The sequence below is a fragment of the Diplotaxodon limnothrissa genome, linkage group LG5 (genome assembly GCF_057381915.1).
Source record: "Diplotaxodon limnothrissa isolate DT_005_m linkage group LG5, D_limnothrissa_male_GT1.1, whole genome shotgun sequence".
Lineage (NCBI taxonomy): Eukaryota > Metazoa > Chordata > Actinopteri > Cichliformes > Cichlidae > Diplotaxodon > Diplotaxodon limnothrissa.
Window position 1 is genome coordinate 40,240,566 of NC_140600.1, and position 11,139 is coordinate 40,251,704.

Sequence of the window (11,139 nt, forward strand, 5' to 3'; positions counted from 1 at the left end):
CCAGCATGCTAGTAGCAAAAGTTTGACATTCTGTTGCTGTTGGTTTGATTAATTTTGGTTTTAGCATCACAAAACTTGTGGTTTTAAAACTAGTGAGATCTGTTTTCAGAAAATATTTTACAAATGAAACAAAAACTGTAGGACAAATATGCTTATTGTTCAACCATACTAAATCATTATTTTAATTTATAACTTTAAGAAATATAAAAGGTTAAGGAAATGTGGATATGAAAATTAACTCATTAAGATTTGCAGTAACCTTAGACCAAATAAAATATACGAAACAGAACTTCCACAGGTAGGGCATGCAGCCTCTGACACACAGTGATACAAGATAGGAGGAACACAGATATTTGGAACCTTTAGGGGAGCTCTCCCCAACATAAATAGATTTTTCGATCTGTTTATTTCTATGTCTACATACATTTTGTAGTATAATGTGTTATTTCTAAAGTCATTAATACCTGATCTTTGCAGGGGATGGCGGCAACAAGGCCACGGAGAGCTAAAATAAATCCCATACAAAATGCTAGGTATTACTGCTCCTTAGGTGAAGACAAGGCAGGATTTGATGTGAGGTATATTGATTCATTTAAAGGTGAGTTGATTCCAAAGAATGCAGTCAGCTTCTCAAAATAGAAATTTTTATGTTTTTTGTAGTTTTTTTGTAGCATACCATGCATGAGAAAATTAATAATCACGAATATAATTATACTTGTTTTATTATTATTATTATTATATTTCTATTTTTTCCTTGTCTTTCCCCAAGGAATTATGAACATGTTACATGTTCCAAAATAAATAATACAATATAATCAAATAAAAAACATATTTAAAAACAAGAAGGATTTTAATTAAATGGTTTATAGTTTATTGCCCAATTTGTTTTTGATGTGTGTCTTTAGGTCGCGGTGTGTTCAGCTGTCGGTCATTTCAAAAGGGAGATTTTCTTTTTGAGTACAGAGGACAAATCATAACTAAAGAGGAACAAGAAAACCGAATGAAACTTTACCATGATGCACTCAAGGTTTTCATATTTGATTTCAAGTTCAATGGAAAACAGTTATGGTATGTAACTGCTTTGATAAAGGATAAAATACATGAGGTTTACAAATTATAATATTCAAATAATATTTTGAATTGAATATTAAAATGTTATTCAGACGTTCTACAACCTAATATACTTAATGACTTTCTTTACAGAGTGTAATTGTTATTGTATACTTTTTGTTTTAGTGTTGATGCTACCAGAGAGGACGGCTCACTTGGCAGACTTGTAAATGACGATAATGTGAATCCAAACAGTAAAATGACAGTTACCAGAGTGGATGGAAGGCCCCATCTCTGTTTGTTTGCAATCAAAGATATTGGTCCAGGAGAAGAAATCACCTATAACTATGGTGATTCCAACTGGCCATGGAGAAGCAAGGTATAATGTAAATAGTACAGTATAAGTATAAATAGTATTAAATGAATAAAGGCTATACTGAAAAGTATGCATACACACACGGGTCCTGTGTAATACTCAACTGGACAGGTCCAGACATTAGGAGGACTGTATTCATCTTGGCTAGACCCAAAGACTGCCATTCATTATTCATGCTTCTTCCTTAGAAATCCAACATGGTGGCATCTCAGGCTGTGGATGAGATTGCAGCCAGTTCCTCTCCTAACGACGCAACAAAGGTAAATTGGAGTTTCAGTGTCAGATTGTTTTAGTTGTAGACTGAGGTGCTAGTTATTAGGCAGTATTGAGGTATGTGGGTCCTTGGTTATCTTGACCAAGTAAGATGCACGCATTAGGAGGACTGAGATTTGAAACAGGAAGTATAAACAACTGAGTTCTACCTACAAGTGCGCCCACACACACGGGTCCTGTGTATTACTCAACTGGACAGGTCCAGACATTAGGAGGACTGAGTTTAGAAATGAATTCAGATCAATGAGAGTTACTCTGGCAATTGTGCATACACACACGGGTCCTGTGTAATACTCAACTGGACAGGTCCAGACATTAGGAGGACTGTATTCATCTTGGCTAGACCCAAAGACTGCCATTCATTATTCACGCTTCTTCTTTAGAAATCCAACATGGTGCCATCTCAGGCTGTGGATGAGAATGCAGCCAGTTCCTCTCCTAACGACACAACAAAGGTAAATTGGAGTTTCAGTGTCAGATTGTTTTAGTTGTAGACTGAGGTGCTAGTTATTAGGCAGTATTGAGGTATGTGGGTCCTTGGTTATCTTGACCAAGTAAGATGCACGCATTAGGAGGACTGAGATTTGAAACAGGAAGTATAAACAACTGAGTTCTACCTACAAGTGCGCCCACACACACGGGTCCTGTGTATTACTCAACTGGACAGGTCCAGACATTAGGAGGACTGTATTCATCTTGGCTAGACCCAAAGACTGCCATTCATTATTCACGCTTCTTCCTTAGAAATCCAACATGGTGCCATCTCAGGCTGTGGATGAGAATGCAGCCAGTTCCTCTCCTAACGACGCAACAAAGGTAAATTGGAGTTTCAGTGTCAGATTGTTTTAGTTGTAGACTGAGGTGCTAGTTATTAGGCAGTATTGAGGTATGTGGGTCCTTGGTTATCTTGACCAAGTAAGATGCACGCATTAGGAGGACTGAGATTTGAAACAGGAAGTATAAACAACTGAGTTCTACCTACAAGTGCGCCCACACACACGGGTCCTGTGTATTACTCAACTGGACAGGTCCAGACATTAGGAGGACTGAGTTTAGAAATGAATTCAGATCAATGAGAGTTACTCTGGCAATTGTGCATACACACACGGGTCCTGTGTAATACTCAACTGGACAGGTCCAGACATTAGGAGGACTGTATTCATCTTGGCTAGACCCAAAGACTGCCATTCATTATTCACGCTTCTTCTTTAGAAATCCAACATGGTGCCATCTCAGGCTGTGGATGAGAATGCAGCCAGTTCCTCTCCTAACGACGCAACAAAGGTAAATTGGAGTTTCAGTGTCAGATTGTTTTAGTTGTAGACTGAGGTGCTAGTTATTAGGCAGTATTGAGGTATGTGGGTCCTTGGTTATCTTGACCAAGTAAGATGCACGCATTAGGAGGACTGAGATTTGAAACAAGAAGTATGAAACCCCAACCCTAAATCTGGTTTGCATAAAGACGTAGTTCTCGGCTTGGTTGAAATGAACTCTGATGTAGTTAGATCGCATATTTGAATTTCAGCTGATCAAGGAGCAAGAATGAAGCTTACTATAGGAAGGAGCATGTAAATACAACCGAAACAATCGCTAAACTCTTTCCTGTTAATGCTAAGCACATTTATGTAACATTGTTGTGTAAAGGCCATCCGTTATGTCTTGATGGATTCATGACTTCATGATTTAATTATACTTTTTTACACTCCCAGTCAAAACTTTGGACACATCTTCTCATTTCAGAAAGAACAAATTGTAAGTCTAATCTTTTTTGGGTGTTGTGGGTCCACAATGAATTTTCTTTTCATTGTGGTTTTGTAATATATACCATAATATAAAACCTAGAAGAACAAATTGTTTTGAAAATTGATCTATATACAGCAGGTATTTTTCCCTTTAAATTTTGCATTGCAAAAGTTACAAAAATTGATTTAATAGTTTTAGTAACACTTGAACCTGTTTTTTTTTTTTTCTTCCGTCCTTAACTCCTTTTTAAAGAGGAACCAAAACAACTATTTGGTTGTGATATTTTACATCACAAAAGTATGAATTTTGTTTTTGATTACACTGTTTTTTTTTTTTGTTTTTTTTTTACCAAACAGGACTGCGATCATGATCTAGTCCCTGACGAAATGTCAAGTTTAGAAAAATGTTTTGCATGTGGAGGACCTTTTTCGCCTCTGAAATGGAGTGGTGTGAGATGTGAAGGTAATTATTTAATTATGGAAGGTTGGGTACATTAGAATATCTTAAATATGATCCATAAGGAACACTATAAAAACTAATCCATAAGTAAATATGATATATGTTCATAATGAACCTTTTACATCTGCACTTTTTACATATTTACTTACCATGTCATTATTAAAGCTGCTATACCCAATTTGCAAAAACAAGTTAGCTTAACATATTTTTTTTTCATGTTCATAACAACATTTTAACAAAGCATAGCTATAAATGTTGTTTGGAGATTAAAGAAAAAAAATGAAGTGGTTCTGTTGCATTTGTCTAAAACCATCAGCCAATAACATGGCTCAGTCCAGAAAAACGATAGAACAGTCTTTCCTGACTCCTTAAATTCTACATTAACATGGCTCCACCACACTATGCACTGGCCTGTTTAGCAGCAAAGCACACCAGGGGGTGTGGCCTATGGATAATATCCAATGGGAGGGGGGAGCCTTCTTGACTGTGTTTATGCTTCCATCTAGCCTGTTTTTTTAAATTGGGGAAAGCGGCTTTAACTACCTTTCTTTTATTAACTTAATTTTTCTCTGTCTAGTTTGCTACCAGTCCTGGCACAAAAGATGTTATGTTAGCCACAAGGTGAACCTCACTGAACCTCTTCCAGAGGTAAGTGTTTTTGCAGAATTCTTCTCAGTAAAATATGTAAGGTAAACAAAGTCTTACTTTGTGTTTTTGATTGTTATTAGGTCTTTAGTGAAGATAGTTCAAGTGAGGGGGCTTCATCAGAAGAGGAATATGTGCCAGATTCTATAGCTGACTCAGACAGCTCATGGGACAACAAATCAGAGCCTTTAAATATAAGTTGCAAACAAGTACAGAACTCTGAGATCTCCAGCAGTCAATCTGCTTGCAAAACGAAAAGACCTCGCCTAGAAAGTTTTTTAGAGAGAGTAGGACAAAGAATTTCAGAAGATGCCGAATCAATATCTGAAGATGGAATTGGCACAAGACAGCTCGACGTATCAGGGGTTATTGCCACAGCAGAAAAGTCTGATGCTGAAGGCATTGTTGATGACTCTAATACTACGGCTGAAGATTCCTTAAAAACATCCTCCTCACTAAGAAACAAAACATACTGCTACATTTGTGGAAAACTACAGACAAAGTTTACACGTCATTTAAAAACTCATGAGAAATCACATGCAGATGTTGCTCGAGTTTTAAGTCTTCCCAAGAAGTCCAAAGACCGTTTGAAAATGCTTTCTAAGCTGCGAAACAAAGGAAACCACAGACATAACTCGGAGGTCATCGCAAGTGGGATTGGATCATTAAAAACCAGACGCACATCAAAAAAACCCTACAAAGGAAAAGACTATATTCACTGCATTTATTGCGAGGCATTATATCTTAAAAGAGATCTTTGGAGACATGTTCGTAAATGTTCTTCAAAACCAGTGGAGGCCAATTCAGAGGGGGGACGAAAAAAGGTCTTGTCCCTGGCCTGTATGAGTGAGTCAGCTCTGTGTCAGCAAGTTTCCCCCGGTGTTTGGAAGATATTAGCTGTCATGAAAGATGATGAAATAACTTCTACTGTGCGAAGTGACTTCTCTATTCTTCAGCTTGCTCAATCATTCTTTAACAAACATGGGAAAGATCCCACCAAATTTGACTACATTCGCCAGACACTCCGAGAATGTGGAAGACTTCTGCTCACACTTCGGAAAGAATGCTCAATACACACTTTTGAGGATGCTGTAAGACCTGCAAATTTCAATGTGGTTATCAAAGCTGTTAAGAAGGTGTGTGGGTATGATGAAGAAAAGAACTGCTACTCGACTCCAAGCCTTGCTTTAAAGTTGGGACACTCACTGCAGAAAGTCTGTGATATTATACATTGCAGAGCACTGATGGCAGAAGACAGTGCACTGATAAAGTCAACCCAGAGTTTCAAAACCCTTTATGCTACAAAGTGGTCAGAACTCATCTCCCATACTGCATTAACCACACTAAACGAGCGGCACTTCAACAAGCCTTCCACACTTCCTTTCACAGAAGATGTTCAGCGTCTTCATAGACATCTGGAGAAGACTACAGAACAAGCACTGAAGGACTTGGAAGAGCATAGTTCACCAAAATCATACAGTGAACTTTGTAAAGCTACCATGGCAAATGTAATACTATTTAACAGGAGAAGAGGGGGAGAAATTTCAAAGATGACACTGAATGGCTTCCAGGAGAGAGACACTAGTACCCTGCACAAGGATGTTGCAATTGGACTGACAAAATTTGAACTTTACCTTTGTCAACACTTCAGTCGTGTAGAATTGAGGGGTAAACGAGGACGCAAGGTTGCAGTGCTACTTTCACCAGACATGGTGAATGCCATAACACGGCTGACAGAGAAAAGACAAGACTGTGGTGTTCTGGCAGAAAACATATTCCTGTTTGCCAGACCTCATTGTCTGACTCCCTACAGAGGACAGGACTGTTTGAGGATTTATGCGACTGAATGTGGGGCTGAAAACCCTGAACACCTACGTTCAACGCAGTTGCGCAAACATGTCGCAACTTTGTCTCAGATCTTAAACCTCAAGAATCACGAGTTAGACCAAGTTGCCAACTTCCTAGGTCATGATATTCGTGTTCATCGCGAATATTATAGACTTCCAGAGGCTACTACCCAGCTTGCCAAAATATCCAAACTACTGATTGCCATGGAGAAAGGGTCTCTCAAAAGCCTTCAAGGCAAAACACTTGAAGAGATTGAAATCGAAGGTAAAGTGGTGTTAAGGTTAAGAATTATACACGTTTCCTGCACTATAACCTTATAATTCATTAAGACAATCTTTTATTTTGTTAGATAACCTACAGTTGACAGATTCAAGTGAAGAAAGTGAGGTCGGAGCGGAGCGTGAGGAGGTCGGAGCGGAGCGTGAGGAGGTCGGAGCGGAGCGTGAGGAGGTCGGAGCGGAGCGTGAGGAGGTCGGAGCGGAGCGTGAGGAGGTCGGAGCGGAGCGTGAGGAGGTCGGAGCGGAGCGTGAGGAGGTCGGAGCGGAGCGTGAGGAGGTCGGAGCGGAGCGTGAGGAGGTCGGAGCGGAGCGTGAGGTCAATGAAGGAAATCTTGTATATCCACAGATTGGTAAGTACAATGTGATTAGTCTCAACTTTGTTCAATTTATGAAATCACATGACTAATAGACTTTATTACAGATTCTAGAATGATGAAGAAAGTTGTCAAGGAACCTCCAGGTATGTGTTTGTCATCATTTATTGAAGCTCTTACCTTTGTAACTACTTCCTAGACACTTTTGCTATCTTTGCTATCTTTATGTAAAAAAAAAAAAGATAATTCATTACTATCATTTTTCCAGTGATTGTTACCTTTGTCCAAATGGTAATTTAAAGAAAGTCAAGGATCTTTCTAAAGACCAGCTCAACAGAATAGAAAGGTCAGTTTTGGAGGATGGTCAGGTAGGAAATGCTAGTTTTGAACAGGTGATTTTGAGCTGTGATTTAAAGTTCTAGAGAGAATCTAATGAGCAGAGGAAGTTCCAGAGGGTGCAATTAGCAGTGGCAAAGGATTGTACCCTCAGATTTATGATTTTGATGATGGGGGTAAGGAGGTTAGTGTTAGCAGTGTTGTGGGAGAGTGACAGTAAAGACAATCCCTCAGGGTGGCGGGGGCGAGGTTGTTGAAGGCTTAAAAGTTGATTAGGAGTTTGCACTCAATACTATAGTCAGTGTGCAGCCAGTAATGTTCTTTTTAGGATGTGGTGATATAGTCTCTAGAGTGAGTGCAGTAGAGTAAGGGGGCAGCAGAGTTCTTAATAGATTGCAGTTCTTGGAGGTGAGTTTGGGGAAAGCAAAGATGCTGGGATTCTTTTTGAGGGTGGAGAGAATGGATAGGATTAGGAAGAACAATATCATTGGGACTGCACATGTTGGAAAAAATGTCTACATTGTTCTACATTGGCCAGGTTGAGGTTGTGTTGGGCATGTGCAAACAAGGGACAGTGAGGAAGGTTTGTTGAAGGATGTTAGAAAGGAAGCTGCCCTGCAGGAGACAGGAGATGAGATTAATCAAGAGAGATGAAAATAGTTGGTGTGTGGAGGGCTGATCTACTACTCTTTATTTACCTGGTTTGCGCTTCTGAAGTATTCCCTCTACGCTCTCATCCTCTTTCTACAGTAAATCAGTGGTGAGTGGAAAGTTGACCAGTCACCGGAGTAGTGATGGGTCGTTCGCGAACGAAATGGCTCTTAGAGCTGGTTCTTTGAAGTGAACGATGCGAGCCGGCTCCTTATTGGGAGCCGTGGATTTTTTTTTTTTACTTTCTCTTGCCCTCTCTCTCACTTTTTTCGCTGCACGTCAGCCTTGTGTTTGCGCTGAGTAGAGACGGGAGGGGCGCAAACAGAGCCTTGCGTTTGCACCCCTCCCGCCTCTGAGCAGAGGGAGGAGCTAGGGGCGGTAGTTACACTCGCAACAGCAGTAGCACACGAAAAGAGCAGCAGGGAGAGAGAGAGAAAGAGAGCCGGGAGCAACAACAAGAGACAATGTCGTCACATTAGAAAGGTGGAGTAAAGAAAATGAGTGACACCAAGAAAAGAAGCAAAATCTAGAACCATTTAAATTTTACTGACAATACATAGGCAGAGTGTAGAGTCTGCAAGAAAAGGATATCATATAGAGCCGGTGCACGGGCACCTGAAAACTGTCCACTCATCAGTGCGATGGGAAGATAAAACACAGTGAATTAAGTGTGATATAAGTGAAGCTGCCAGTGTGTCTACCCACTGAGCTGAGCACTGGGCACTTGGTATTTTTAAATTTAAAGTTTAAATTTTAAAAGTTAAATTGTAAATGGTAGGTTTTTGTATTTTATAATTTATTTTTTAAATTTTATGTGGAGTGAATAAATAAAAGCAGATTTATATAATGAACATATATACATAGAAAACACGTTTTTAAACATTAGTAATTCATTTTGTGCATAATTTTATATTGTTGTTAATAATAAATGAATGAAAGCAACAAAATAACCTGAAGAGCCGGTTCGGGAGCCGAAAGAGCCGGCTCTTTTTAGTGAGCCGAGCCGAGAGAGCCGGATCTCTAAAAAGAGCCGGAAATCCCATCACTACACCGGAGTCTTGTTTGGAGAAAAATTCAGCCTTGTATCTTTTAATATCAGCTGTAATAGCTCTAGCCATATTCCACATTCACATGTGTCACCTTAAACTAAAAGTCATAGTTGCGACTCTGGATTTATCTTAGAAACCATATTCAAGATTTCAAGGTCCATTAGTTGCTTGACCACATTCAGGAGCATTTGACATTACATTATAAGAGATTTAATACAACAAATATATGCTTACTGTTTTGTTTTGTTTTTCAGCACAAAGTAAAAATGGAGCGGGTAAGGTCATTGAACCCAACAGAATACTAAACAAGGAGATGAAGCCAAGCAGTAAGAAGAAAACAAATGAACAATCTGGTAAATGGTGACATGCATACAAAAGTCACTTAAGCACAAATGTAAACTTCATGCATTTTTGAACCCAGTTATCCACACCACCCAAGCCAGTATGGTGACTATGCTCATCTTTCTGCCAGGGACCGTACCATAATTCTACAACTTGGTTAGACAATTATATTAACCTACTTGGTAAGGTAAAACATAAATCACATTCAATGTGGAACAATACCTTGTATTAAGTAATGGGATAAATGTTTAAATTACTTTCCCTATGCCTGTTTTAATCTGTAATACATTTAAATACTTATCATTTTCAAAACAGCAATGCACCAAAACAATTAATAAACAAAGCAATGAGAACATATTATGATTTGGGTTTTTAATTTTGAGGATTCCTCAACCATTGGGCTTCTACATTATCTCCATACTCTGAACATCATCTTATTCCCATAGGCAGAATCTGGATAATATTGGAAAATTTGGGCTGGTTTGGCTAATTGTGGGCTGTAACCTGAACGTCTTGAAGAAAATTATGTTCACTGAAAAAACCTGAAGGCCCACCTCATGGTCAGGCAGGGTCCACCCTTGTTTTTAAATAAACATTTGAGTCAGACAGTTATATATGAAATGTTTGAGTATATGTTATACATTTCAAATTATTACAATATCATGCTATACATGTTTTTTGTTGTATAACGGTGTGTGGAATAAAATGCTCTCCATCCATAGTGATTTGCCATAGCTATTTATTGGAATTCTGACTTAATGTGGGCTACCTTTCAGAATTTTACATTTAAATAAATGTATTCATCCATTGTAATAAGTATTTAAACAGTCAGCATTACAGGATTTATACCAAAGAAACACTGTTACAACAAATTCACCTTAAAGGGGACATATTATGCAAAACCCACTTTTTTTTGTTGCTTTTGTATGTATATTTGGTTATGAATTGCCTCCCGACTCCTTAAGTGTAGGTTTTCAACAACTAAAAAAGGAGCTCTTTTAGGTCCCAGGTAGTGTATTTTGCACAATCCAGCATAATCACAGCCTCAGCACCTGTCCTCGTGGACAATGCAAAGGCCGTCTTTGGGCTGTGTAGACTAAACACTAACTGTTCTTAGCAGGGCTGTAAAACTAGTGTGTGCAGAACTCAATTCTTCGGCTTATTTGAAGGAAGCCGATTATCGCCATTATATTTTTGCATCCTACAACCATGTCAACTCACACAATTGAGCATAATACGTCCCCTTTAATTTAAAAATTGTTTAAAAAGTAGTTTGTTTACATTTATTTTTTTCTGCTTCTAGCTTCTCTGGAAAATGCAAGGAGGGTCAAAAAGCATCCTTGGTCTCCCACGGAGGTTGCTGCGATAATGAAGTATTTTGGCGAACATATCAAAAAAGGAAAACTGGCCACTATTATCGAATGCCAGCAATGCAAAACTGCAGAAGATCCTGCTCTGGCTGGTCGTTCTATTCAAAACATCAGAGATTTTGTGAGGAATCGGGGCGTGTCGTTGAAGAAAAAAGAAAATCCTATGTAGAGGAGTCTACATAACTCCAAAGTACTTCTTGGAGGAGTTACAAAAGATATTTTGTATGTTTTGGTTTCTCATTTATTTATTTTAGAATTTTACTATTAGAAGATTGGTAAATTCATTTTGTTGACACTGTTTTAGTGCATCTGATCTAAGAGGACATATAATTTTATATTGCCAGTTATTTTCATTTCTGTTAACAAAACAATCCTGTTTTTGTAAAATGCACTCAATTTGTTCCT

General features: G+C 38.6%; 1 protein-coding gene across 1 annotated transcript; it reads left to right on the forward strand.

Moving 5' to 3' along the window:
• The first annotated feature begins 539 nt into the window (after positions 1-539).
• Positions 540-10,934, forward strand: LOC146632903 (uncharacterized). The gene is made up of 14 exons (XM_085353616.1): positions 540-598; positions 906-1,068; positions 1,237-1,429; positions 2,083-2,154; positions 2,444-2,515; positions 2,912-2,983; positions 3,799-3,904; positions 4,479-4,549; positions 4,630-6,658; positions 6,744-6,781; positions 6,866-7,022; positions 7,082-7,132; positions 9,277-9,375; positions 10,668-10,934. The coding sequence occupies exons 2-14, from the start codon at positions 1,001-1,003 to the stop codon at positions 10,901-10,903; spliced, it is 3,264 nt and encodes a 1,087-aa protein (XP_085209742.1). The 5' UTR covers positions 540-598; positions 906-1,000; the 3' UTR covers positions 10,904-10,934.
• The last annotated feature ends 205 nt before the right edge of the window (positions 10,935-11,139 follow it).

Coding starts and splice junctions, on each gene's coding strand:
- LOC146632903 (XM_085353616.1), top strand. CDS start 1,001: ATGAAACTTTACCATGATGCACTCAAGGTTTTCATATTTGATTTCAAG. Junction 2,155..2,443: donor CTCCTAACGACACAACAAAG/GTAAATTGGAGT, acceptor CTTCTTCCTTAG/AAATCCAACATGGTGCCATC. Junction 9,376..10,667: donor GAAAACAAATGAACAATCTG/GTAAATGGTGAC, acceptor TTCTGCTTCTAG/CTTCTCTGGAAAATGCAAGG.